At 53.8% G+C, this 27,999-nt stretch overlaps 1 protein-coding gene across 2 annotated transcripts in view; it reads right to left on the bottom strand.

Moving 5' to 3' along the window:
• WDR90 (WD repeat domain 90) overlaps positions 1 to 27,908 on the bottom strand; it is a 31,925-nt gene extending 4,017 nt beyond the window's left edge. The window contains exons 1-38 of one of the 2 annotated variants that reach the window (XM_075436406.1): positions 27,825 to 27,908; positions 27,646 to 27,737; positions 27,388 to 27,564; positions 26,624 to 26,735; positions 26,016 to 26,186; positions 24,797 to 24,920; positions 23,589 to 23,656; positions 23,385 to 23,494; positions 22,266 to 22,502; positions 22,025 to 22,093; positions 21,280 to 21,390; positions 21,027 to 21,172; positions 20,663 to 20,720; positions 18,349 to 18,467; positions 17,994 to 18,155; positions 17,077 to 17,207; positions 15,843 to 15,959; positions 15,073 to 15,308; positions 14,396 to 14,535; positions 13,732 to 13,862; positions 12,313 to 12,443; positions 11,678 to 11,839; positions 11,281 to 11,409; positions 10,620 to 10,753; positions 10,484 to 10,521; positions 9,899 to 10,018; positions 9,297 to 9,479; positions 8,334 to 8,434; positions 7,311 to 7,413; positions 6,728 to 6,849; positions 6,193 to 6,352; positions 4,035 to 4,225; positions 3,594 to 3,762; positions 3,117 to 3,228; positions 2,372 to 2,543; positions 1,486 to 1,608; positions 1,121 to 1,301; positions 524 to 654 (exon numbers count right to left, since the gene is read on the bottom strand). In XM_075436406.1, the coding sequence (XP_075292521.1) occupies positions 524 to 654; positions 1,121 to 1,301; positions 1,486 to 1,608; positions 2,372 to 2,543; positions 3,117 to 3,228; positions 3,594 to 3,762; positions 4,035 to 4,225; positions 6,193 to 6,352; positions 6,728 to 6,849; positions 7,311 to 7,413; positions 8,334 to 8,434; positions 9,297 to 9,479; positions 9,899 to 10,018; positions 10,484 to 10,521; positions 10,620 to 10,753; positions 11,281 to 11,409; positions 11,678 to 11,839; positions 12,313 to 12,443; positions 13,732 to 13,862; positions 14,396 to 14,535; positions 15,073 to 15,308; positions 15,843 to 15,959; positions 17,077 to 17,207; positions 17,994 to 18,155; positions 18,349 to 18,467; positions 20,663 to 20,720; positions 21,027 to 21,172; positions 21,280 to 21,390; positions 22,025 to 22,093; positions 22,266 to 22,502; positions 23,385 to 23,494; positions 23,589 to 23,656; positions 24,797 to 24,920; positions 26,016 to 26,186; positions 26,624 to 26,735; positions 27,388 to 27,564; positions 27,646 to 27,737; positions 27,825 to 27,834 (4,983 nt within the window). In that variant the 5' untranslated portion in view covers positions 27,835 to 27,908. Of the gene's footprint in view, positions 1 to 523; positions 655 to 1,120; positions 1,302 to 1,485; positions 1,609 to 2,371; positions 2,544 to 2,876; positions 3,034 to 3,116; positions 3,229 to 3,593; positions 3,763 to 4,034; positions 4,226 to 6,192; positions 6,353 to 6,727; positions 6,850 to 7,310; positions 7,414 to 8,333; positions 8,435 to 9,296; positions 9,480 to 9,898; positions 10,019 to 10,483; positions 10,522 to 10,619; positions 10,754 to 11,280; positions 11,410 to 11,677; positions 11,840 to 12,312; positions 12,444 to 13,731; positions 13,863 to 14,395; positions 14,536 to 15,072; positions 15,309 to 15,842; positions 15,960 to 17,076; positions 17,208 to 17,993; positions 18,156 to 18,348; positions 18,468 to 20,662; positions 20,721 to 21,026; positions 21,173 to 21,279; positions 21,391 to 22,024; positions 22,094 to 22,265; positions 22,503 to 23,384; positions 23,495 to 23,588; positions 23,657 to 24,796; positions 24,921 to 26,015; positions 26,187 to 26,623; positions 26,736 to 27,387; positions 27,565 to 27,645; positions 27,738 to 27,824 lie in introns of those variants that run through there. The other variant, XM_075436407.1, reaches the window with a different exon arrangement.
• Between the last annotated feature and the right edge of the window lie 91 nt (positions 27,909 to 27,999).

Raw genomic sequence — 27,999 nt, 5'->3', positions numbered from 1 at the left:
GAAAAAGACTCCATGTGAAGAGAAGGACAAAGGAGATGCTAAGACCATCACACTGCTGCTTCCTAGTTCCACAGAGGAACTGTACAAAGAGCTAGCTATGCACAGGAGGCCAGGCTGCCACAGAGCAGATTGGGGAAAGCATGCCGAGCCCTTTCTCGGGGGCACAGGGGCTCGCAGCCCAGGCTGCTCACAAGGGGTGCTGCTCTCCGACAGCCTGCGGTGCGAGCACACATCACACCTGCGTGCAGCACGTCTACAACGGCCACCAAAGGTCCCCCTGCCCGCAGGCACAGCCTCGCTCAGGGCCGCACCTGCAACGCCTGCGGCTTTACCCAACCGAAGACATCCCTGGAAAAACTGAACAGAAGTTACTGGAGGGGATGGGGGCCCGAAGAGGAAAGGTGAGGGACAGCGAAGCAAACTCGCTGACCAAAGCGGCCACGCTGCTGCTGCCTCCGGCAGGTGTGCAGTGACACACGGGGGACTCAGTCCCGCAGTGCCGGGGCAGAGGGCGAGGTCTCACCTGCTTCCTGGTGCACTGGAGGACGGTGATGGGGGAGCCTTTGTGGTCGGCCAGGATGCGGATAGTCATTCCGGTGCGAGGGCTGCTGACAGCCACGAGCCCGTCCTTGTCCCCCGATAAGATCATTTCTCCTGTGGGCAGAGGAGAGAAAAGAACGGGACACTTCTTGTAGGAGAAGAAAAAACCCACAGGAGGTGAGTCTAAGATTGTGGGATACCAGTGTCCCAAAACACTGTGAAAGGCTGGGAACATCTGAGTCAAGGGCTGGGCGAGATGAGACATCTTGAAGACACCTACTAAAACACCACACCAAACAAGAGCTGCTGTAGATTGTAAGCAGGAGGACACAAAGGAATGGTTCTTGTACCCAAACCCCTTTGCTATATCACTGCCAATATGCCTCCAGTGTCCCGTTCACCACATGCTCAGCTGGAGGCTACCAAAGCTCATTGAGGCAAGCTCTCCAGCCCTCCCTGGCCCCAGGTTTTTGGGCAGGTCGCCAGTACGCAGAGCAGCTGGAGGGCAGGGTAACCCAGGCACAACCAAGCCATGCTCCCCAAGGCAACGTCTCGCCGCTGTTGTAACAGGCAGTCTCACCGTCTGTGGAGTAGGCAATTGCTGTCACTGCAGCAGCATGGGGGTGCATTTTCAGCTCCATCTCTGTCCTGGAAATGCTGAACACGCGGATGGTGCCATCGCTGTACCCTGCCACTACGTGCTGGCGCTCAGCTCCCCACATGATGATGGGACGAGGCTTCCAGGCCAGGCACTGGCAGCTCTGCAAAGCAACCAGGGCAGAGACCCAATAACACAGTGAGGACGGCAAGCGCACCGAAAGGTCCACCTGCAAGTATTTCTCCAGCTCTAGTCTGCTCCGCGAGGACACAGCAGCCCTTGCAATCCCAAGCAGTGGACTGTGCCCTCTACCAAGAGTAAGAGATTGAGATCTCACAAACAATTACCTGGTTAAGCACCTGGAACTGTACCACCAGCTCCATGCTGCCCTGAGACCAAATCCTCACACTGCCGTCTTCCCCGCACGTGGCGCAGTGAGTCTCGTCAGGACTGAAGCACACTTCGGTCACCTGCAGTGAGAAACAAGATGGGGAACCGGGGCTCCACAGATGCCACAGACTAGAGCACATCAGCTCCTCTGCCCTCTCATTCATCAGGACCCCTCCCATGGGAGACACCAGACAAGAAGCCCTAAACATAAAGGAAGGTGGAATGCTTTGGGTTTGTGCATGAATTTTGGGCTGGCAGCTAGGCTTGTAATGGAAATCAGTAAACCTAGCCACAAAGCTAGGACCAGGCACTATGCAACGTACGTCTATGTAAAATACCTTCCCTTCTACCATTTGAACCCTTTTCTCTGTAGCATAAAGACACCTCAAAGCAACGGTGAAATTCAAAACCATCATTCTTCACCTGTTTTTTTTTGTGTGTGTTTTAGGCAAAGAAAATATTACCCACTATGGATGCCCAGCTAGCAAACAGAAGGCAAGCAGACATCGCAGCGCTCAAGAATGAAGCCTTAGTGATTGCAAACTACATTCTTCTGCTCCAGCAGAAAGGCCCACAACTGCTCCCAGGCTGAGGGTGTTAAACACCCAAGGCTACAGCGGATGAGCTCAGACTTCTCAATGTTGGACTCCTCAGTGTCCAGATATCTCTCCAGACTCTTCCACGTCATCCCGTCAGCACTAGTGAGCCCTGCAGCTCCCTGAGCTCTCCTGTGGCCAGACCAGGGAACGCTTCTGCAGCCTGCACACGCTTCCCGGGGCACGGACAGCACACACAGTGCTCGCTGCTCGGCAGGACAAACCACTCCAGCCCAGCCCCTCCAACCTTGTTCTTGTGTCCGCTGATCAGTCGGATGCTTGTGCTCTCCATCCAGTTGATGTACCATAGCGTTCCTGCCGTGGTGCCCACAATTCCCATTTCGAGAGAGTCATCAAAGGCTGCACTGACTATTGTCCCATCGAGGGTGATCTCATGTTCTAGCAGGACCGAGCTAGAGCTGCAGGAAAGGAAGATGTGAGAAAGACTGACTAACTGTTGGAACAGCCCCTCTGCCTCCTTTAAATGCAATTTTCTAATGAGCCCAGTCATGTATTTGCAGCTAAACGGTTCGATGAGGGGCTCCTGTACACTGAACAGTGACTACTGTTGCATTTGCACTGCAACCATCTTTTATAGGAAAGAAAGAAAATAGGGGATGCAATAGTGCGAGAGAAGAAACAAAGGCAACGTATTTCCACTAATTCTCTTACAGGAGTTCCTACAAATCACCAACACAAACTTCCGGCCTGATAAACTCCACCCATTTCCAGTATTAAGAGGGTTCAGCTACCTGTGGCAAAAGTTTAGTAAAAAGATCCAGACAGAAAGAAACAGCAGCCACAGGATGGAAAGGAAAAGCTAAGGACGAACAGCAACAGGAGCAGCACGGTTGCAGCCAGAGCTGATGTCTGCTTGTGAAAAGCCACCTCTCAGACAGGTCCTGGGACCTGCCAGACAAGGGGAAGAGCATCTCAGGAGCATGGCGAGACGGGCGCGAGCACAGGGGGTTGCTGAGGCCACGGCCTCCTACCTGGCATCGGGACCTCGCAGCCTCAGGTCCCGCACGGCGGCCACTGCCCACAGTCGGATGCGTTTCGTGTTGCTGCCGCTCATCAGCCTGTTGCGCCGACACACCAGCACACCTGGGAGCCACAGGGGAATGAAGGGCACCCGTGAATATCCACCACCCTCGGCCATCACCCAAGGTGTGCTCCGGACAGCCAGGCCACCGTTTCGTTTGGGCAGGGCAGTGAGGGTCTTTTACAGCCCAATACCCAGAGTCTTTACAGACTAGAGGTGGATCCCCCAGCTCTGATGAGGAAACCCAGGGAAATCCGGGGAAACCTGGATCCGTTGCCACCCCAGGCACCTTGTATCCAACACAGCAAACTGGTTTTCTGAGCACAGCTGAAATCAGAAGCCTGCAAGCTCATTGCTCTTCTTTCCTAACCAGTTCCCATGGAATTTGTTATGGCCCTGACAGACCCCCGGGGGCATTTACACCCACCAATCTCGCCTTCATCAGCCTCCCATGTCATGAAGCAGCCATTAGTCTCAGTGTCCCACACGCAGATCTGGCCTGAGTTGGTCCCACTATACAGAAGATTGTCAGCACCGTAACAGAGAGAGGTCAGCTCCACCGGCCCCAAAACATCCAGGGCTGGGGCCCGATGAACCTGTCAGAGCACAGAAAACAGCAACATCACAGAACTTGGTGCTTACCTACAGGGGGAAAAACCTCCTCCTCCTCCTCCCCTCAATTCATGCAGTTAATGCCTCAAATACAACCAGAAGCCACTCACGGTCAGCCAACATCACCTCACTAAGAGAAATCACCATCTCTCTCAGACTTGTGGGGGCAGAGCCTCCATTGCACTCACCAGGGGCTTGGAAAAGAAGTTAGAGATGCTAAACAGAAATTTTAGAAGAAAGTAAAGTTGAGGTTTACCTTGAGGCTGACATCAGCTCCCTGGTGTTCCAACAGCCAAAACATCACGGTTCCCCTCCCCACACAGGCCAGTTCTCTGTGACAAAGAGGACTAAAAGCCACGTCATGGACTGGCTCCAGGACACAAGTTGAAAACATGAGTTCGTGAGTGTAGGTGTTCCACAGAGCAACGGTTTGATCGCTGTAGTCCCCTGGGTAGAACATGAAAGACAGTAGGAGGAAATTCTGCAGCCTCAGGATGCTCACAAGCATACACATTGCACACATGCATCAGCTGCATCACTCCCTTGTCCAGCTGTTTGGCAACAACTGCTGTGAACACCGTCCCGGGCATGGACATGTCTCCTTGCGTGCTCAGCAAAAGCTGCACAACACGATGGGTCCTTATCCAAGTTGAGGACAGATATAATTCATGCTGGAGGTTGTAGCAAATCTGGCAGTGGGTCTGCAGCCAGCATTTGGACCAGCCAATGGCTGGCGTGGTAGGGATTTCAGCAGGCAAAGCAGGTTTTCTGCTGTTTCTACATCCTTAGGAACTACTGCACACTTCAATGTACACCACACACAAGCCCTCCAGTGATACCCTGCACACAGAGCTAACAACAGTCTAGAAATAAGAGAGGGATGTCACCTGTGCTGAGGTCAAAGCTGAGATGGGAGCTGACCTTAATGGAAGCCACTGCATCTGGGTGGCAGGAGAAGACACTGGCCTCGGTGGTGGCAAACAGCCAGCCCCACCTCCCAGACAGCTCCGGAGGACAGTGCTCTCCTGCTGCCTCTCCCAGGCTCCACAACCTCAGTGGAGACTGTCAGCTTTTCTCTTCTCTGCAGCCCAGACCGGAGCTGGAGGAGGAGGGCTCCTCTCCCACGCTGCTCCGTGGAGAGCACAAAGCGCTCTTTCTCTCCAGTAATGCTTGCTTTTTTCTGAGGGCAGACTCACCAGCCCATAGAGAGTGTATTGCCTTGTCCTGGTTTTGGCTGGGATAGAGTTAATTTTCTTACTGGTAGCTGGTGTAGTGCTGTGTTTTGAATTTGGGATGAAAACAATGTTGATAACACACTGATGTTTTTAGTCGTTGCTAGGCAGTCAAGCTTCTCATGCTGCCAGGTGCACGGGAAACAGGGAGGGGGCACAGCCGATCCCAACTGAGCTGAGGGATGTCCCATGCCACACGACACCATGCTCAGCACATAAAGCCAGGGGAAGAAGAAGAAGGAAGGGGGGGACATTTGGAGTAACACCGTTTGTCTTCCCAAGCAACTGCTACGCGTGATGGAGCCCTGCTTTCCTGGAGATGGCTGAACACCTGCCTGCCGATGGGAAGCAGTGAATGCATTCCTTGCTTCGCTTTGCTTGCATGCCCAGCTTTTGCTTTACCTGTTAAACCGTCTTTATCTCAATCCACGAGTTTCCTCACTTCTGCCCTTCCGATTCTCTCCCCCATCCCACCGGGGTGGGTGAGCAAGTGGCTGCGTGGTGCTTAGCTGCCGGCTGGGGTTAAACCATGACATGCCTGCTCCACAGGTCCTCTCTCATGCAAAACAAGAACTTACTAATTGCATATTTGTCCTTTAAATGTCCCCTGCCTAAACAAAACAGACAGCTTGAGCGCCAGTCTTGTACTGGCATCGCTGCCTGGCGGGAGGCTCACAGTTTGAAGCCTGGCTACTTCTATGCAATTCCACCTAAGCAGCAATAAGAAGCCCAGAAGAAGGTTTTTCTCTTTGGACACTATATATAGTAACTGCAAACTATTTACATGGGCTTAACAAGCACTAGTGAGCCAGGAGAAGACAGCTGTAACTTCAAGAGAAATGAGCCAGCTGGGGCAATGAGAAAGGGGAGCTGGGGGGAGCCCAGCGTTCATATCTGTGGCTGAGATGCAGAGGGTGCGTGCTTCCCCGCGAAACACTGCCGACAGCGCCCTGGAAGCATGCTGAGCTGCAAAGAGTACCTCTGCAGATGGTCACTCCTGGGAGGCCCCGAGATCACTTGCAGTTTTACATGCTGCATTATCCATTGCCCCAAGGCTATCAAGCAACAGCTTCATAGCCACGAGCCAGGTATGTATCTCGCAGGTATTGCACGCTCACAGCATCTTCCTCCTGAGCTGTCTACTCTCAGATGTACTCCTGCACCCACACCTCATGTACTCACCTAAGGTAACAAGGAATCTATCATCCCGAGAGAATGCCATGGCTTGTACTTGCGTCTCGTGATGGAAGAGACTCGCTGTGCAAACCCCATCCTGGACGTTCCAGATGCAGATCTGGCAATGCGAGTCTCCATTCCTCTTCCCGGAGGCAGAGGCAAGAACCTAACAGAACAATACGTTGTCACGGAGACCTTCGTAACTAATTAGAGTACACTTCATTAGTTAGCCTTAGCAACTATTAGTCTCAAATTAAAGCGATGTAGTTGGCAAACGAAAAATTCTGTGAAAACAACCATCAGTTGATGGCAGGAGGGAATGGTGGCATCACCCAGAGGAAGGGAGCAGCCTTTGCTGTCACGCTGAGCCAGCACAATCGATAGCTAGGCTCCAAACCCATTTATTGTGCTTCCATATCCCCAGGTCTCCATGCAGCAGGCACAAGAAGGAACGGACAAAAGGGATTTTAGTCCATGACATTCCGTTAGCCCAAAGTGACACAGACAAAACCCAGCCTGGGGCAGCAGGAGCCTCTCCTACCTGGGCATCATGGCTGACAGCGAGCGTAGAGATCTCCTCTGCATGGCCAAGCCAGTGATTCTGTGATCCTGAGTGCAGGTCTTCAACCACGATGACACAGCCACAGGTGTAGGCGAAGAAGCCTAGCAGAGGAGGAGATGGGATGTTTTCATGTAAAGGCATCACATACAGCATCCACTACAATCTACATCGCAATTCAGGAAAATTCTTCGTTTCAGTAATACATAAAAGCTGACTGCTCTACACAGCTTGTCAGCATCCTTCCCATTGGGTTGAGAGTGGAGTAGAATCTCACTTCCCCTAACCTGAGCAAAGCAAAGCTGCTGGGCGTCACTCCAGCCTGGAGACAGGAGGCGAGATGGCCTTTGTGAGAGCCTTCCCTTGTGCTCTGTCCACTCAACAACTGACGCCTGAGTCTGCCCATATCAACTAATGTTTGCCAATAGCAAAGAAGAACGATTACTGGATTTTACCAACACAAAGAATCCCTGTGTTCAAGCAATGACCCCAGCCTGACAGCTGGAGTATCATAACTCGGCTCAGTACACACACCTCCCGCCCCTCCAGAGCCTTCCCGGCGTACCTGTGTCCGGATTCCACACCATATTCCCTCTGCCATTCCCATTGTAGCCGATCACTGCTTTCAGCCTCAGGATCTCACTGCCAGCTGGAGGAGATAAAAAACTCTGCAAGAAAAACAGACACTGGCTTAAAATAAGCTCTAGAAGGATGGCCTGGTCAGGTACATTCATCACCCACGTAAGAAAAAGCGTGCGTGCGAGCACGCACACGTAACAGAAATTCATGCCAATACTCACACAATTCAAGTTCAGCACATCAACAGATGAATACCAAAGTGCGCACTTACATATACAAAAAAGAAACTGCACCAGCAAAACCAGGCACAGATGCTTTCAGATGGGGCACAAAACAGGCTGGCAGCAACTGCCCAGCAGCTGCTAATCCTGCTGGGAAAGAGCTCAGCGGGTTTTGCTGACTTGGGGATGTAGATGTTTCAATAGGAAGATGGTGTGTGTGGGGGGAAAAGCTACCAGGTGGAGGGACAGAGGAGAGGACTGGGGGTGCAAGGTGAATGTAGCTTTTCTCCCAGCACTGCGAACAGCAGAGCTTAGGAAAAGGTTGAGTTAAGTTTCTGTTTTATTATTGCTCTGTTTGTTAACAAAGCGAGAGCTGTGCCTTGACTATCTTCACTACGCTCGATGGATTGCCTTCCCCAGCCTGCTCTGCCAATGCATCTGCTCACAAATATGGGTGCATGATGAATCACTCCATTGCTCACTCGTCTTTCACTTTCAATAGCACATGCCATTTCCATTTCTTTTGAATAAAAATGTATGCAGATTTGCTGAACAGAAAAAGAGTTGATCACAACTCACTTTTTACTAGTCTGGAAAGAGCTGCATGTAGAGGAGAAAGGGGAACTAATATTAGCAGTTTCTAATTGAACATCAGGCCCAGGGGTATATTTCACAAATTGCTTTCAAACAGAGACCAAAATGGAAACAATTTGGAAAATCCACCTACTCCAGCCCCAAAATGCCTGCTTGCCACCTGCCCAGGGAACCAGCCCTGGCACAGCTCTCACCTGGGGGAGCACCGATGCCTTAAAGTGAGGAGTGAAATGCCGGTAGGAGTCTGGCCGGACGGAGCACTGGGACTTGGGACTTCTGGTCTCCTTTCTGGGTTCTGTCACACAAAGAAGAAAACAGTACCTATGGGATGCTGCTCCTGGGAATGGTTCAGGAGCAGCAGCTAGGCTGTGGCCTGCTGTCCGTTCAGATGCTCTGTACGTGCGTGCGTAGACACACACACGAGGCAAGAATCAAAATGCAGAATCTCACCAGCTCCTACGCGACTATATGATCGGCCCTAGGAAAGTCCCAGCTTTCCAGGAGCAAAGCATGAACATCCATCTCCCCCCATCATCCCACTCAGCCACACCACACTGCAAACAACCTAAGGGCACCCATGCTACATGCCCTGGGCATTGCTGCGAAAGCATAAGCCACACAGCTAGAAAGAGGTCTTTAACGAGAGCGGTGGAAGCACAGTTTTATGTTGGAGCTTTCCAACAAGTCCTGCCTGGGGCTGAGCACTGGCAGCTGCCTGTTCTGGCAGCTCGCCACAAATTGCTGCGGCTTTGAGGCTATGCCTCTATTAATAGAGGTATCGGGAGCTTTAATTTCAGCTGGGTTTAATAGAATATGCCACTTAGAGATGATATTGGCTCCAAGCTGAAGGGGGGCTTCTGGTGTGCCTAGAAGCAGCAGCAGGGAAAGAATCAGAAAAAGAAGCAGTCTTGGGGACCAGCATGTGCTCCCCTCAATATTGACTTCCCTTGGTAAGTCCCACCCAAGGGAAGAGTGCTGAGGAACACGCTGCTGTCCTTCATCTCGCAACTCGGAGCACGTGTCTGGGTCTATCGGTACCATATTAATAATGATCCTTCTTCATTTTTCAGGGACAGACCAAGCTGCCATGCAGGCCTGCACATGTCGTGCCCCTAAGGAGCCAAGCCCTGCACAAGACGGGAATACCCCTGATTTACCATTTGCTGATTCTTCAGGAGACGTCGAGCTCTCCTGCCGCGCTTTGGGCCTCACGACAATAAGCTCCTTGCTCCTGACCGACCCCACCACAAGGAGCGAGGCATCTTTGTCTCCATTCATCACCATCCTGCTTCTGCCTGGCAGATCTGCTTCCTGCTCTTTGTCTGACTCGGAGAAAATACCTGAAGAGAAAAATTAGCGGGAGAAAAGAGCTATCCGTGTCCTTCAGGACTGCTTCATGTGTGACCAACCTTTTGATTTCTGGCCGTGTCATTCTCCTGCTCTGTGTAACAGTCCATCTGCTACGGTGAAGGGCAAAGCAGACATCTCCTGTTGGGTATGTCCAACCAGGTATTGACCTCAGAGAAGCTGCACCAGCAGCTTAGTGTTATGGAGGAGAGCAGAGGATAAAGCAGGGCTGAACCCCAACACCTCTGGCTGGCTTCATCCAAGTTAGGGGAAGGAAGGCGCAGACTGGTCTGGCAGTCTGCAGGAAGACAACTATGGGCAGAGATGGCTCCAAGGGGGCTGCTGAACTAGGCAAGCAGTTTTCCCTGAAACAAGATTAATTTTCCCCTTTCCTGCAAGCCGTTCCTCTTACTTTGACATCCTGTTTGGTGGACAGAGCTGACATCCAAACACGGTGGTGAGGACAACAATGGAAGAGGAACTGTCTGTCGAGGTGTCTCGGAGGCATCCTTTACCTTCTCAGAGCTCCCTTCTGTGTAAAGAAAAGGGTTTGTGTAACTTCCTCCATCCCTTAGATCCTCTCATCCTCCTGGGCTGATCGACAGTGATACTCTAAGCCCTTTCCTCCAGCTTCCTCCTACACAGGAGAAGCCACTTCTCCTCTGTCCTTCAAGAAAGGGAGGGACAGACAGAGGGACAGTGTGGGCAGGGAAAAGGAAGACAGAAGAGATGGAGGCAGGGAAAGACAGAAGGCAAAAACTGAAAGATCTACCCGAAGACCCAGAGCAGCTCTGCTGACGACATCCCCTCCTTGGCAGACTCCCACTGAGACGTACTAGTTAATTACTAGGAGACTGTCCTTTGGGGCTAATTAGCTGGTTGACTCCCTGAGGGAGGGAACCAAAAACCCACAACCCCTACCCTCTGCCATGACGAGCAGCGGTGGCAGAGCTGCCAGCCTGCCACCAGCGCAACTCAAGGGAGGAGGCAAACTCACCTGCTCCTGGCAGCAGGGTGGACTTGGAGGAACAAGCCCTGGAAAGGCAAGGAGACTGGTGTTACACCGAGATGGGATGGGGCAGGGGAGGTGACGGGAAGCAGGGGAAGGGCACTGCCCAGCACACTGCGCTTACCTGGCCAGGGGTGACCTCTCTGCAGGCAGAGCCAGGAAATCCCAGAGGAAGATGGCATCTCCAACGCTGATGACGTGCTGCTGGTCTGGGGTGAAGGCCACCTGGCGCACTGGCTCTGAGTGACCGATGTACACCTGGGAGAGAGCACGCCTTGAGCTTCTCCATCACCACACCTGTCCTAGCATGGTGGTTACTGAGCTCCCTGCCCTGCACAGCCAGTCCCTACACTCCTCAGCAGATCCTCTCTGAGGCCAGCACCCCCCCTACAGTGCTCAGACCTAGGGTTGATCAACTTGGGTTGACCTTCAACACACTGATCTGGAGAAACAAGCAGCAGAAGCTGAAAACCCCCAAGGCCTTCTCCCAACTCTCAACACTTCCGAAACCCTGGGCAAGCCATTTTCTTCTCTGCGTGGCTCTGTCCCTACCTCTCCCCTGCAGAGCGACTCACTAGGTGTGGTGCTGTGGCAGCCCCAGCTTGTGCTCAGTGCACAGCATTATCTCAATGCAGGAACAGGGCTGCGGTCAGCTTCTGGGCAAACTGGGACTGGGGATACTGGGCCAAGTCACACAGATGGCATTTGCTGCTCTCTTCTCCAGGGATTCATAAACGCTTGATCAGGGCAACACCAGCCCCCTTCCCCCCCTTTGTGGGCAGTACCTGGAAGTTGATGTCGAAGCGCATCTGATAGTCCCACACTTTGATAACTTTGTCGCCAGCAGTGAGCAGGTACCTGCCATCCTCGCTCAGCGCCAAGGAAGAACAGGAGAGCTTGTGCACGGGAGACACCTGAGGACAAGAAACGCATTAACTGCGTTAGTGCGTGTCCTTACTTATGCTTCAACAAGGGGACAGGAGTGTGACAGCACAGAAAACAAGGACAAGCTTAGGCTCACCCTGAGCACAACCAGCCCAGGATAGCTACAAGCTTGCCACTTCTCTGAAGCCCGTGAACTCCAGGATGAGCTCCTCTCTCCTTTAGCCTCCTACAGTGACATGAAGTGCCCAAGCCTCACAAGACACGAGACCTCAGTGTGTGAACTTCATAGCATCCTACCTCTCGCACCAGTCGTCCTGTTTTTGCATCAAGCACAAGGATTTTATTGGAAGAAGTGGATACCAGGAGCTCGCCTCGAGGCACGGGGGCAAAGCAGACTCTCACTGCAAAGTCCAAGGCCGCGCTGTTCAAATCAAGGATGCTGATGTCCACCCTCAGCAGCTGCAAAACAAGGAGCTACCGAACAAATGTCCTGCAGCAAATACTGCAGAAGCCTTGGAATTGCTCTCGTGACTCTCCTAACACAAGGCTACGGAGCCTCCCAGACCCTTCCCTTCCTACCTAATGAGGGGCTTCAGGGTCCAGGCAAAGTCCCTGCTGCCCAGGAGAGCAGCTCTCAAAGAGGGGTCGGAGCTGACAGTCTACACAACACTTCTCCAAATTATCTTTCTAGAGAGGAATGAAGCTGGAGAATAAGAAACCTTGACTTTGTTGTTTTGATCTCCCAGAATGAAAAACGGACCTCATTGTAAGCACCCTGAGCAAGTGCCTGCTGTGCAGGGAAGGGACCTCTCCCGATACACACTGCTGCTGCCCATGGTCTATCTCATCTGATGCAGCCCATGGGAATTTCCCCTGTGGCACGTGCTCCCCTCCCCACCCTCCCCCAGGAATGAGGGGAGCCCACTGGGTACCTCATCCAGAGAGCAGGCCTCCATCACCGTCACAATGTACTTGGAGTGACCCACGAAGGCCAGGAGACGGCTGTCCCCACTGACTGCCAGAGCATCGGGACCGCTCCCAGCATCCCGGGCCACCACATTGCCTGAGGGCCACAGCAAGAGAGACAGTGAAGAGCGGAGCAAAGCCCCCGCTGCAGCCAGCTCACTCTGTGATGGTGCTGCTGACCAGTAGCTGCAGCTTCTCCTGCCTCTGAATCAGCCGCGGGTTAACATTCTGGCCTGAGGAAGAAGCAGCCTCTGTTGTGGAAGATGCTACAAATATTATCTGCAACAAAGCGTGCAGTGAGCCACCTCAAAGACAAGGGCTAGATACACAGCTTGTCGCCTGGCTGAACGTGCAGTGTTTTCAAGGAGAGCAGAACAATGTCAAGGGAATAAAATTGGTTTTAGTGTTTATTTTTTAACATTACAAGAAACTGTGACAAGGAGCTATGGATGTGAGCTCTCAGCTGCAGTCTGGGTGTCTGAACGCTGTGCATAAGGAAGTCAGTGCCAAACGCCAGCATGCTGATGTCAGTCCGGTGGGCAGATAGACCCAAAGGTCTAAAAATCACAGAAATCAGAGCAATTCTCTGTATTTATCCCATTATCAAAATTCCACTGTTCTTTCCCTGAAATACAGCCAGGCAATGAATACGGGTTCCAAGCAGAGTCAAAATGTGAAGGTCCAGCTGCAGCACTGACATCAAACTTGGGTGATTTTGGACAAATTCCCTGATCTCTCTGAGTCCCTATCCCTTCTCTGCCTACTTCAACTGCACATCTCTTGAGGCAGGATCCTCCTCTTTGTACAATATCGCATAAGGGAGCTCCCTTTCCCTGCCCAAGCTTGCGCTGCCACAGCTCATTTCAAAAGCGTACATTAAAGATGACATTAATATCTCCAAATTGTCTTGCTCCGGCACTGCTTCCCCTGCCTGCAGCTCTCCACCTTCTCCGCTCACCACCATGGCTCTGTGCGCAGCTGTGCTGCAGGCATGATCAGGGAAACAATCCAGTTCAAACAAATTAAACTGCACATCCACAGAATGGAAAGAATCAGGGCTTGGGCATGAATAAGTAGGAAGACTACACTTGCGTTACTTCTAGGCGATGCACTGCTGAATCCAGACCCGAAAGGGCAGGTCTCTGTGCTTCCAGTCCATTCACGCAATCAAAACACCAAGCAAGCTGTGAGCCTTTGAACCAGCACGGGTTGGGAAGGGTTGGCAGTCGCTAGGGTTTGCTCACACATATGGTATAAACACAGAAGACACATCTCAGAAGTTTCATCAGAAAATACCTCTCTGGGTAGGCTGAGTCTAGTCTGGCTTTGGTGCTAGGATGTCTGGGCTAATATAAAAGAACAAAGGCAACCTACAAAAGTCTTACCCAGGACTCTCAGGACGTGGCTTTTCTGCGCCATACAGCCATAAAGAGCCAGCGTTCCCTGCAAACAGGAGCTGAACATGAATTTGCCATCTGGAGAGAAGGTCAGTCCAGTGATCACAGTGCGGTGCTGCCTGAAAGAAGGCAGAAAACATGAAAAAGGGGAGGAGAAAAAACAAACAAAATCCCCTAGAAAAGAGTAGCAACATCGAGTGCAACATGAAAAGCCCAGGGGAGCAAAATAATCAGGGGCAGGCAGAGCACTCCACCGAGTTCACGCCTGCAGCAGCCCAGGACAATCAACACTTCAGCTTTTTGGAAAACCGCGTGGCAAGCGCGGTATTCCAGCTCCCTCTGGAGCATTGTCTGCTTCCTGTGCCAAGGCTCGCAAAGGCTCCCTGTTAGCTGCTCTCAGGACAAGCCCTTTCCTGCTGTTGGCCCGCTGTCTACCGGGAAGTCACAAAGAGCCCTCACAGCCTGCGCAGGTTGGACCTTTACCACCCGGAGCCTTGGCACAGCAGCCTGAAAAGCACTCAGCTGGGACGTGAGGATTACCGAGCTCAAGAAAAGTGCTTTTCCCGCCTCCATAATTATAACTGTGGCTCCTGCCAGTACACCCAGTTAGACCCATAGCTGCCCCAGTACAGCTCCCACTGCAAGCACTCACTTGTGCTCGGCCAGCAGATCGGAGGCAGCCAAGCTGAAGGTCCGCACCATGCCACTGTCAAAGCCACAGGCCAGGATCTGCTGGGTAGGGTGAAAGGCCACGGCACACGGCATTTCATCTGCAGCTGTGAAGTCATACAGCTGTGGGAAGAGACACACCGCAGGCATGAAGCTGGATAAAGCTCTACCTGGCAGCCGTACCTAACAGCAAACCAGCCTCAGACCTCCACCGTGAGCGCGTCCCACAACAGGAATCTGATCTTGCCTCGATGGATCTGAAGCCCAGTGAAGTCCTGGGCCTTGGGCATTTAGATAGGGCCCTTGGGTATTATGTTTTGTGTTAAAAAGCAGTATGTTTTTATGTGTTAAAAAGCAGTATGTTTTTATGTGTTAAAAAGCAATATTCAAAAGACAGAGGAAAAGAAAACATTTTTGTTTAACAATACCTTCAGAAGCTAAGGCCAAATTATGCGTTAAGCTAAAACTCTCAGAACTCCATGCTCCAGGATTTTTTGCCCCATGGTTCAGGGCTCTTGAACTGTGGAGCTTTTTCAGGGCTCTTGAACTGTGGAGCTTTTTAAGGGCTCTTGAACTGTGGAGCTTTCATAACCAGACCGAACAGAGACTAGGCAGACTATTAATAAATGTGAGACACCTACTGACTCTTGTCTCGCCTACCTGTTGCATGGAGACAAGGTCCCAAACTCGGATGGTATTGTCCCGAGACACCGTTGCCATCTGCTTCCAAATCCCCTCCACTGAGAACGCCAAAATGGAGTGCTCGTGAGAGCGCATGAGGGTGTTATAGTCCCGGGACTGGATATCCAGGTAGCCCAGATTCCCAGCAGCGGTTGTGCACAAGACTTTGCGGCTGTCTGGGCTGATGCAGACTGAACTCACTGGAGCCTCGTGCTCTGGGGAAAGACACAGGAGTCAGCAACCCCCCTGGGAAAGGAGCAGCAGCAGATGGAGCAAAGCTACCGAACCAGAGCCACATTTAGGAAGGTAATGCATACAGCAGTGAGCACCCCACACGACCTCAGGACTGAATGCCTGCAGGTTTGAGTTTAGTGACAAATTAGTCTCTGCCCTTTCTAGAAGTCCCTGGGCCCCGCTGTTATGGTGGTTTCAGAAAGAGCAAAGAACTGCTCAACTTCTCCCCTAAATATTCATGGACAGAAGAGCCATGGGTAGAAGGGCACAGAAATCAAGACTGAGTGCCTGCTCTCAACCAGGAGATCCTGCCATTCTCCTACAAGTTACAAGAGTGAACATGACTAATTGCTGTTAAAGACTTCCGAGCCAGCCACCCCTAGAGACAGCAGGCATAAAAGATGCCCTCGTTCATGACAATTGCTCTAGGAGACATGGCAGTGGAGCCGTGGCTTCACAGCAGCAGGCTGATGGGAGTTGGGGAGCTCAGAAGCACCACTCCCAGCGCTACTCACCTGCCTCTAAGACAACGGCTGAGAAGTCCAGTGGCCACAGCCGCAGGTAACCATCTTCTGAACCCATGGCACAGAAGGTTGAGGAGATGCTAATACTGTTTATAGCGATCCCAGGGCCTGGAAACCCAAAAAACGACACTATGTTGTACAGCTGCAACAAGAAAACTCAAACTGAGGGTTGCCCCATCCAAGAGCTGAGAGCTCCATGGTCCACCCACACCATCGCCTGTCTCAGAAGATGCCAGGAATCCCACGGTGACGGACAGTATAGGCTGAAGAGTCCCAGCTAGCCCTTCTCAGGACTCAAAGCAAGTTCAGTCCCCGTCCTTTGCCAGAACTCCTCTTTACCATCATGCAGCTCTCGCCAGGCACAGAGAAGTCTTTACCGCTTGTTAAACCCTGCCATGTTTTCGCCTTGAACAAGGTCTTGTAGCAAGGGATGTCCTAGATTAACCGCCAGAGATACAACCCCCTTTCATTTCCATGTCTCAAATCCTCTCTGCAGCGTAGTGAGAAGGGAGAGAGAACAGAGATCTACAGAAACTGGTTTTTTTTGATGCAGGTATAAAGTCCATTGGTCAAAGCACTGGCGAGAGCCAGCACTGCTACAGGAGGACACCCAAGGACACCGTTTCATCTCCCCTTGGGCATTTTCTTGCCCACGAAGTGAGAACCAGAGTCCCATACCTCTCAAAGGGGCATGCTCTAGATTAATTAGCTCAATTTGCCAAAGCAAACTATGCACTAAGTTTTAAGATATCAGAGCAATCGCACTTGAAAGTGAATTCTTCCCACCGTTAAAATTAGTGGAAGAGATGAAAGCTGTAGTACTTAGTATACAGTAACCAGGCTTTCCCAAACACTCTGCACAGGCTGAATAATGAAAAAAAAAAAAAAATCCCAAATTCATCTTTTTCGTTGGTCCTCTTATCTTCTTCCATCTCTTCATTAAGATTCCCATCAGCAAATTAAGACCTTGTTTTGTGTTTCTAAAAGCAGTGTTTCTCTGAAAGTGCAATCAGCATTTCAAATGCTAAAATTCTTTCTTAAGACGATACTTTGCTGTACTAAGGAAGATTATTTGCAGCACTTGAGGCAGATAGCTAGCAACAGCCTAATCGACCCAAAATCATCCTTAGCAGTAGGTAAATAGCTGGTTGATTCCACCAGAGATTTGTTTGCCCTTTCTGCCCCCCGATGATGGTCGGGTGCTCGCTGGCTGGTGCCCTCCTACCTGTGCCGCCGCCTGCCTTGTCGTGCGGCTGGCAGCCCTGGGGCTGTGCGGGCAGCAGCCGCCGCGCGCTCCTCATGCAGACGTTCTTGTAGTCCACCTCCAAGACGTGGCCGCTCTTGCTGCAGACAAAGCTGTAAAGGAGAGAGAGCCCTGCTCTGGCACCCCAGGGTCAAGAGCGGCTGTGCCGGTGTGGTTTAGTGAAAACCCAGCTTGGTTTACCCGTTGAACTGTTCACCTGATGGAAAGCAATTCTGGTTCACAGTAACCTAACAGGTCAACCAGGTGTCCAAGGGCGCCTTTCCATGCACTACCCTACAAATCTACAACCAAGTCAGAGTTCCCTATTTTATTTCCTGTCCCTTTGAAATGTTAGTTAGCAAAAAAGCTAAAGCTCAGCGTAGACTTCAGAAAGAAACCTCTCTCTGCCACAGGACACAGTCCAGGGGAAGGCAGGGCCAGCTGAGCCGACAGCTCTGCCTTAATGGAACAGTACGTGGTAGCAACAAAGGTCTGGCTTTGACAATTAAAATAAAACAAAGAAAAAAAGTCTGTATTGCTGTATATGCAAGAGGACATGCACCACGCTACTCCCGCTGCCCACAGAAAGCTAACCACAAGCCTCAGGCTGGGGAGATTCACTAAATATGGCAAAACATCAGTCTGGCAAGCAGAAAGACCCATTTCTTGGGCTATTCTGCAAGCAGCTGAAGCATTTTGAGAAGCAAAGCATGCTGAGGAGGGGACAGGGTCTCCCAGCTCCAGAAGGCACCTCTATTTTGCAGGGAAAACCCAAGCAAAACGCCATGCTTCTGCAGAGGAGGGGGGAGGAGGATGCTAAAGGCAGCCGAGAGCTGCAGAGCTGCCTCTCGGCAGACTGCCCCGCGGCCGGGCAACGGCGGAGCCCAGCAGCCCCTTACAGTGTGCGGTCCTCCGGCTCCCGCTCGGCCGCGTGCCCCTCCTCGAATGCCAGGTCGGTGAACTCCAGGGAATGGTACTCGCCCAGACTGACGGCACACGAGCGCAGTGCTCCGCTCCGCACTCGCCACAGCCTGACGTTGTCTCGGCCGCACGACACCATCCTGTCCCGGGAGAGACCGCGTGAGGACCGGGGCAGGACTCCCCAAGCCGCTGGTGAAAGGCCAGTGCCCCAAGGGCCACCAGCTGACAGCGAGGACCGAGAACAGGAACGGCAACTGGATGGTTGCAGCACCACGACTCCCCCCACAGCCATGCCAGAACCAATGCTTTTGATTGATTTCCTTTGCACGCTACCTGGTGTCATCAAAAAAAGCAATCTTCAAGGCCTGGATGTCCACATCTGTGTGCGCTTTGGCCAGCACGGCCACCTCTCCACCACGGGTCACCTGAGCAGCGTTCCACACCACCACCATCTGAAGCAAGAAAACATGATGGCAGAGCTGCTCAAATGTGGGAGCCTCGGCAGAAAAAGCTTTTCATCACAGCAGCTGGGCACAAAATATCGACAACAGATTTGAAGCAGGAAGAAAAAACCTCTCACAGAGGGTTCAGGACAGTCCAGCAGCTTTGCAAAGCTTCATGGCAATATACTCATCTGGCATCCGTAATTATAGGTTCTAAATCCCAGGGCTGCCTGCCAACAGGGCTCAGACTTGGAAAAAAAATCCACAGAGGAGTGGGAACTCTGCCTGCTGAGACAGAAGAGCTGTACCAGGGCTGAGCTGGTCCGTGAGAGCTGGAAGTGGCACGAGGCCGGCTGCGCTGGCTCCCGCAGCACTTTGCTCCGGTGGAGGTTTGTGTGCTCGCGGTGCCCATCACGAGGGGCAAGGGAGCCAAACCCTTTCCCTAAAGGAGAGGGGAAGATGGGAGAAGAAATGCAGGTGATTTGGTGCTCTGCATTTCAGAACAGCATTAAAAACAGACCCAGCATCACCTCAAAGGCCAGGGCGGGCTGAGGCATCACCCTGGGAGCGATCTTAAATATTGTATTGATCATACCAGATATGCAAAACAAGCGATACACAATACAATTTTTCTCACTGCCCGACGACCGATTGTGCAGCCAGTCCCTGATCAGCAGTCATGAAACTCGTTGAACTCACGGACTCCTGCCCCTCGTCAACCCCCATTTATAAACTGAGCATAACGTCTACGGTACGGAATATTTCCGTTGCCCAGCTGGGGTGAGCTGCAGGGCTGTGCTCCCTCCCAGCTCTCGTACACCAGCTCATCAGCCGAACAGGGGAAAGTAAAGAAAGGGCCTTGATTTCCTAGCAACAACTAAAACCATCAGTGTATTATCAACATTCTTCTCATACTAAATCCAAAACACAGCAGCTAGTGGGAAGAACATGAACTCTATCCCAGCCGAAACCAGGACAGTACCAACCCCTCATTCTATACCATCATGCTCAGTATATCAATGGGAGTTGGCCGGGGAGCAGGAACCCGTGAGTTCCACCATTGCTGCTTGGTGACAGGCTATGCAATAGTTTGTTGGGCGGTGAGAGAAACTGTATTGTGTATCACTTGTTTTGCACATTCTTTATTATTATTATTCCCTCCCTTGTTGTCTTATTAAACCCTGTTTATCTCAACCCATGCATTTTACTTTTTATCTGTCCTCCTCCCCATCCCACTGAGGAGGCGGAAGGAGGGAGCGAGCGGCTGTCCGGTGCTTAGCTGCTGGCTGCCGGGTTAAACCACGACACCTCCCCAGTTTCAGCTCGCCAGCTCCCACCTGGATCATGGACTGCTGCCGCATGCTGTGAAAACAAAACCCACGGAGCACTGTTTGTTTTTTTCTGCAGGCAGTACACAGTTAGCGACGGCACAGCTAATTGCTGGTGGTCATCAATAAGGGATTGGTGGATGCAAACACTTCTACCGATCACGTAAAACCCCCAGTCCCATGAAACAAATTTATTTTTGACTGCTACCCGTGGGATCTGCGTCATCCCCTAGCTACATCAGTGGGCGGCAGCTTCAGTGCCCAGCATTGCTTCCAGCAGCGATGCCTGCGGTGCTCAGAACTGAAAAATTAAACCTTATGTCTTGCCCTAAATGCTATAAAAAAGGGGGTTTTGGGCTCTAGTCAGTGCTGAACCTCCCATTTCAATTCCTGTTCCTCCACTACACGCTTGCAAGCCTTCCAGCTCGAAATGCCGCAGAAATATGCGTCACTCTCAGCCCAGTGGGCCAGAACGGGTGCAGAGGCGGCGGCAACGCCGGGCGTGAGCCTGCAGTGATCCCTGTGGGGTGCAGGCAGAATCTCACAGCCGCCTTCGTTGCCCTGGCAGAGACTGTGCTGGGGAGAGGAACAGCCCCAAAGCTCAACCCAAGCAGGGCTCTCGGGCCGTTTACGCAAGGATCTGCTTGCTTGCCACCGAGGAACGTGCATGCAAACACTCACAAGCATCAGGCAGAAGGGAAGCATTTTCTAAGCAGCTGAGGAGAAAGGTATCTCCCTCTGGCTACAGTGAAGAACATGCCTAGGAAAGCCCAGAGCAGAGGTTCATCTGCAAAATAACTATGTAATCTGGAGAACAGCCACCTCATGTTGCTAGTTCGCAGGGCCGGGAAACCAGAAACAAGTTTCAGTCCTCACCGTTTTGCTGTGCCTGTCCTTTCCGACACCACACAGAACGGCTCCGCTGTAGGAAAAGCTGCAAGAAGAGGCCAGCTGGTGAAATGCATCTCCTTGTACCCCGAGTGCATCTCGGTGGGGAACAAAAGTAGACAAGGTCAGGGTACGGGGAGAGAGCAAGACCTGAGGGATAAGCTCAGGAGGGAGCTGGCAGCGCGTCGGCTGTTCCAGGCCAGCTGCCAGGAGGTCTCGGTGATAAACACCGGCAGCTGAAGGAGAGCTGCAATTCACCCCTGGTTTACCACACACGAATAGCACAGAAAAGCTGCCGTGCTGCCACGCTTAACCCGCCCGAATGCATCCCTGCGCCCAGGCTGAGACCCACCTGAGGGACAAGAGGGAGCGGACGTGGCTTTTAAACACGGAGAGGCAGGTGCCTGTCGGGAAATCCCAGAGACGCACCACGCTCAGGGGACCGGCCTGCACCGAAGCCAGCAAGGTGCTGTTCCCGTTGAAGGCCAGCGCTGACACCTGCGGGAAGCGCCAGGTCCAAGGGTCTCGAGGAGAGCTGGGACCAGGGGTGCATCTGGGGTGCATGGACAGCGCTGCTGTGGGGCTTTGTACAGAGTTACGCTCACCTTATCCGTGTGTCCAGTGAAGAACCTCTGCTCTCCGGTCTGGATCTGCAGGGTCACTATAACAGCGTGGCAGGGGTAGACCACTGCAGCGTTGTCGTGAGTCCACAGGGCCTGTGGGACCGAGACAGGGACGAGGGGGCTGCAGACACTCCAGAGCTGCCCCAGCTCCTAGGCTGGACCCCAGAGATTTCTGAAACAGAACATCCCCTGCACATGTGCAGGAGAGAGGATGCTCTTCCATACAAGTACTATTTTTATTCAAATGAAAAATAAAAGCCCAGCCAACACCTTACTTAACTCAGTGGATTTACCATAGCAATCGTGTCTACTACACGAACAACAGATAGAAGGAAAATCACGTTGTTGGCAGAGCCTTGAACTGCCTGAACCACAATGACCCTTTCTTGACCCTAACACAGACCACAAGCCGGGCTCCTGGAAGGCACAGTACTCCGTGGAAACAATCCAAAACACAGCCCTTCCTTCCCAGACTCCACAAAGCAGCTCTAATTTTAACATGTTGAAATGCAGAATCCGTGAGATCTAAACGGCCCCCCTCCGTAACTCCTAATTCAACATCGTCACAGCAGGAGACCCATGCACAAACGTGAACTCAGGCCCGTCTGCTTTGGGGTCATTTCCCCACCAAAAAGTGCAAGAAGGGTGGCACTCCGCTGCCTGTCACGCCTCCAAAACATCAATCTGTGATGACACGTAAACTCCCCAGGCCATCTGAGCTACTGACCCATTTGGTGCTGCAGCCTCCGAAGCCAATAATCATTCTCAGCTTCAGGATGGGATCCGGTAAGAGCCCCTACGAAAAAAAGTCGGAAAATCTAACACCAGCAAAAGGACCCCATAGGATTAACTGAAACTCCAGCCCGAAGCTGGCGTTCCCTCTGCTGCTTCTGGAGGCTCGCAAATGTCAGCCCTACGCGTCCCAAAGCCACCCTCGGGCTGCTGCGACTCCTCAGCGCTTCACCCACCTCCTCCGAGCCGGCGTGGACAGCTCGGATGGTTCGTTCGCTCATCTGGTGAGCGTACACGTGGATGCCACCATCACCGACTGCCAGTGAGCGTGACTGCCCTGCGTCCCCCGCACTGCGCGGCCTCTGGTTCCTCTCCAGCTCCTTGTCCGCAGCAGGCACGGCTCTCGGAGTCCCTGGGGCTGTCAGGTGAACCTCAGGGATGCTTTTCGCAGTTACAGGACGCCGGTGCGGCATCTGAGGAAGAGCAAAACCTCAGACAGAGATCAGCAGAGGCAGAGATGGGGAGACACCCGCGTCTCTCCTGAGTGACTCTTCACAGTGACACAAAGAAGATGGAGCAAGGTGGAGGCAGAGCACCCTGTGGGTACTTGGCCAGGTACGTTAACCAGCCACTCTCCCTACGCTCTCAGTGCTATCCATGCACAGTTCACCTCCTCCAGACAGCAAAGCTGAGCCCCAGGAAAGATCCAGCCCTGAACAGTCTCTGGAAGAGCTGCTCTCTCTCCAGTGAGCAGAGGAGGCTAAAAGCTCCGCTTATCCCCGTTCAGAACAGCAAAGCAGTCACGCTCCTCGCTTTTTCCCCTCTCCGCAGTGTGAGGAGCATGGCTTCCCCCGGGCCCTCTGCAAAAGCCCATCACCGCGCTGCCCGGTGAGCCAGTCCAAGCACCAGCTCCTGCATCACCACGAGCTGGGATGAGGAAACCAGTGGTGAGGGCAGCTGCCCGCAGGCCCAGCAATCCAGGCTGCACACCCTGCTCTGCTCCCTGAGAGAACTCCGTCAAGTCCTTTAGTCTCCAGTCCACATTTCCTATCTATAATCTGAATACACAAGTATTTGCTGCCTCAGCTGAGACAGCGAGGGATAGATGTCTGGAGATTACGAGGTGCTTGGCATTTATCTTGTCTCTGCTTGGTGCTAGGCCAGACTGAACCACCCAGTCGTTAGCTGCAGGGCTTCGGTCAACAGACCATGGGGTCTGACCTGCCCGGATCAGCTGTGAACGACAACAAGCAGCTTCCACCTCCTCCATAAAGGAACTCAAAGACAGGACGTGGGGAAAAACTCCACGGGAGGCAGAAAGGAAGAGGTTGCAGCCTTCTCCGCAGTGCACTTACAGCTTTGGGACTGGTGATCTGGTGGATGAGGGACAGTCGGTCACGGACTGCTTTGGTGAGCGTCACCGGCTGGGGTAGCTGCCGGATGGGGTCCTCCGAGGCTTGGCCACCTGGGTGACATGAGGAGCGGGCTGGGCTCTTTCAGAAACCCGAGGCATCCACCCGGGGTGGCACAGCCCGGGCTGCTGTGCCCAGCCTCCCCACCTGCCGCGGGACCGGGACAGCTCTTCTGGATGGAGTCGTGCAGCAGCTTGGACCCCTCGGCTGGGAACCTGAGCAGAATCAGAGGAAGGCACCGTGAAATCAGGCTGCTCCACCGGCACCCGGGAATCTCACGTGGTAACTCACCGCGTGGCACAAACACCTCTTCACTGTCTCCTATAAGATTCCCCCATTTCCCCTCTCTTGTCCCAAATACAGCGATACTAAAGCATCTCCCAGGTCTGCTCTGCATCGTTCCTTCCCAGGGGTTAACTCGGCACTGTGCGCTTCAGGCACCGCCGCTGCGCCGACGACTGCGATGAGCTGCAATTTATGACCGGCACAGTTCTCTGGCAAAAACATGCCCACCGACGGGAGGCCAGCACCGCAGCTGAGGAAGGTACGCTTATGTCTGCCCCCCGATGAGGCGTCTCCCCCCCCATCAGACTACCCTTTGACTTAGCGAGCGGCTGCAGTGCCCCCCGGGAATGGCACACACAGAGGGAGGGCTCACACAATGCTGTCAGCCACAGAGCAGTCCCAGCAAGAGACCGCCAAGAGAGAGGGCTGGTGTTAGCCAGGCATGGGAGTGAGGAGAGGCTGAGGGAGCTGGGCTTGTTTAGCCTGAAGAGAAGGCTGAGAGGGGACCTTATAAATGCTTATGAATATCTCAAGGGTGGATGTCAGGAGGATGGGGCCAGACTCTTTTCAGTAGTGCCCAGCGACAGGACAAGGGGCAATGGGCACAAACTGGAGCAGAGGAAGTTCCAGCTGAACATGAGGAAGAACTTCTTCTCTGTGAGGGTGACAGAGCCCTGGAACAGGCTGCCCAGGGAGGCTGTGGAGTCTCCTTCTCTGGAGATATTCAAGACCCGCCTGGACAAGGTCCTGTGCAGCCTGCTCTAGGTGACCCTGCTTCGGCAGGGGGTTGGACTAGATGACCCACAGAGGTCCATTCCAATCCCGACCAGTCTGTGATTCTGTGAGGGCTCCACAGCCTTCTTACAGCCCCAAAACATCACTGACCAGCAATAAAGCTTAGCCCAGGGCAGATGTGTTAACAACACCTAAATGCTGGAGTTGGGGTGACCAAAACTCCTCCGCTCGAGCCTAAGTTTGTCTGGCTCCGTTGCTCCCTAAGCGGCTCTGCCCATGCTGCCTTCCCCAGGGAGGTCTCTGAGCTGCGGTGGGTTCAACGGGAGTGGCTGTACCTGATGTAGTGGTAGAGGTCGTGCCAATACTCGCCCTTCGGCACAGGGAAAGCCATTTCCCGCGGCATGGGAGCGACCCCGCGGCGGGCCAGGTCGGCTTGCCGGGCTTCGGAGAAGGTCACAGCTGGAAGCACAGAGATAAAGAGAGTGAGTCTGCAAGGCCCGCGGAGCTGCTGAAATCACACGTTTCCCTGGGACACGGGCACAAAACTCTTCCCTCTTTGAGAACACCTGAAAAACAAAATATACAGCCCTGAGGTCTGTAGCAAACCAACGCGCCCTCACAGAGGAATATTCCTGAAATTCTCAAGCTCCACAAAACACCCCAGAGCTTAAACGCTTGGTATCGAGTTAGAAAAAGTTGCGTCCCCATCCCTGGAGGTGTTCAAAAAACGTGTAGATGCAGCACTTCAGGACATGGCTTAGCAGCCGTGGTGGTGCTGGGTTGATGGTTGGACTTGATGATCTTAGAGGTCTTTTCCAACCTTAATGATTCTACGATTCTGAATCCCCCAGGCCCAAGATTCACTTCAGTGATTCCGCAGTTTCCCGTGATTCATGTTAAGGCCCTGTTCTCATGTTCCTGTCTCCTTTCCTTCATGCGTCTGGAACTTCATGAAAGACTTCAAGACGTAACAAATCCCAGGAACCTGAAAGCAGTGTCTCTAACTTCCTCCTCGCTGATGCTTTCCAGCAGGCCAAGTGGTTTGGGCAGGTTTCCAGCACAAAAAAAGAAAGGCAGAAACAAAGGTTTTGACCAAAGCACCTCTGGCACACTGAGCAGGTGGGTAAAAAAAGTAGGCTGGAAGATTCTGAAACAAAAAACCCTCAGGCTCTTCTGGCAGATAAAAGCACAGGCCTCGGAAAAGCGAGGCTTGGTAACACCTTTAATTTTTTTCCCCTAAAAAAAAAAACTCTAACCCTTCGTAAGGTGTTTAACTTTGCTCTTTACAGCTGAAAAATGAGAGGGCACTTTCCTCCAGAGGTCGGGAGATCGTATTCACCACCGCACGTGGAAACTTAACATCACACCAGGTATTTTGCCCTTTCTGCTTCCTACCGTACTGCAACAGTACCGGGGGCCTCGTGCTCTGCCAGGGCCAACGGCGCGGCCAGCACCACGTCTGCAAAACCAGCTTTAAGACCCCGCGGGTTCTGTCCGGGCTGTGCTGAAACCCCAGGAGCAGCCAGAGGCCACCACGAGGCCTCAGCTCCTCACCTGGGTCGAACACCAAGTCACTCGTGCAGAGGTTTTTCACCAGGAGGTTGGAGCAGAGCTTGACGCTCCTCAGGTGGCTGTAACGGCGGCTGAGGTAGAGCGAGAGGATGGTGGGGAGGTCGAGCACCAGGCAGGTCCAGCGCACCTCAGCAGGGGCTGCTCCCACGAGCTCTGCGGAGGAGAGCGGTGGGTGGCAAAAGGGAAGGCAGGAGAAGACGCTGCAGGCCTTGCAGAAGGGGACACGCGAGATTAATGCGGTCGGGTGAGAATTATTTGGAACTTCAGGCTCCCATCGGACTTAGCTTGTCTACGCCAAGATGGGAGACGGGAGAACGCCCCTCGGAGCCCGCTGCTGCAGCGCAGGGGTGGGGATGGATGGACGGACAAGCAGCCTCGCAGACGGGGACAGCCCTCCCGGGAGCTGCGGCTCCGGCCCTCCAGCTGCCGAGGGGCTCCTGCCCGGGACCACCACTCTCCACCCTCCTCAAACGCATCAAGGCGACGTCTGAACTCCACTGATTTTCTAACAATTTATTTCGGTGGGGATGTGCTGGCCCGGTCCCGACTGCGCCGCGAGCCGGAGCGGCAGCACTGCGCACGCTCCTCACCATGCCCGGACGTCCCAGCCGCGCCGCAGACGAAGGGGAACTGCAGCCAGGTGGCTGTGGCTCTGAACTCCTTGAAGAGGCTGGAGAAAGAGATGCGAACCACCTGGTTCTCCTGAGGAGACAGAGACAGGCGCAGAGCTCGAGTCACCCTGGTGGCGTCAACAGGGAGACGCCACAGAGGAGAAGGTCCGTGGCTGTGTCCCCTGTCCCCCGCAGAGATACCACCAGGATGGAAACCATCTCCAGCCTGGGACAAGCTGCCAAAGCCCAGCCAAGCTCTGCACCCCACAAGCGCAGAACACCATAGCTGCCACCCTCTGGGTCCTTCAATGGGGCTATGACGCTAATGATGGTGGTTTAACGTGGCCACCCAGCGTCACGCCAATGACAGGGGTCTAATGCATCCGCCCCGTGTCACCCCAATGATGAGGGCCTGACGCATCCACCCCACATCATGCCAACGGCGGGGGTCTAACACGGCCACCCTGCATCACCCCAGTGATGGGGGTCTGACGCATCCACCCCGTGTCACGCCAACGACAGAGGTCTAAGGCACGAGCCCCATGTCACGCCAGTGATGGCGGTTTAATGCAGCTGCCCCGCATCACACCAACGACGGGGGTCTGCTGCAGCCACCCCGTGTCACCCCAATGATGGGGGTCTAACACGGCCACCCTGCGTCACCCCAATGATGGGAGTCTGACACATCCATCCCGTGTCACGCCAACAACGGGGGTCTGCCGCGGCCGCCCCTCGTCACGTACCGCGGTGGTGACGTCGAGGTGGACGGCAAAGTGCTTGCCCGCCACGGGCCTGAAGAGCAGGTAGAGGTAGCGCCCGGCCAGCCCCAGCGACTGCGTCGCCGTGCGGGGCAGCTGCAGGGAGCTGCTGGCGGGGCCGGAGCCCCGGATCCGGTACACCGTTCCCTTCAGCCTCGCGTCCTTCCGAAGCCGCGAGAGGGGGGGTCAGCGCTGCCGGCCCGTGGCCGCTGCCCACCCCCCGCCCCGCCGGCCCCCCGTTACCGTGAGCGCGGCCACGTCCCCCTCCCTGGCCGAGCGCTTCCACTCCTCCACGCGGAAGTGCTTGAAGACGTTCAGGTAGGGCCGCTGCCAGGCTGCCGGTACCGCGGGCACGGGGGTCACGGGCGGGACGGCGCCCGCACGCCCCCCGCGCCCCCGCGCCCCCCCCGCCCCGCCGCTACCTGCCGCCATGGCGCGCGCCCCCCGCTCAACCGTCCCGCGCGGCCGCCGCCAATCCGCGCGCGGAACCGAGGTGGGAGGGGCGGGAGCGCGCCCACGTGACCCCGCCCCGCCCCCGGGACGCGCGGGGACTGTCCCTCCGCGGCCGCCGTCCCGGGGCTGGCGCGGGGGCTGCCG

The sequence above is a fragment of the Opisthocomus hoazin genome, chromosome 15 (genome assembly GCF_030867145.1).
Source record: "Opisthocomus hoazin isolate bOpiHoa1 chromosome 15, bOpiHoa1.hap1, whole genome shotgun sequence".
Taxonomy (NCBI): Eukaryota; Metazoa; Chordata; class Aves; order Opisthocomiformes; family Opisthocomidae; genus Opisthocomus; species Opisthocomus hoazin.
Note: the sequence above shows the minus strand (reverse complement) of the source record. Positions and strands in the feature narration are given on the sequence as shown.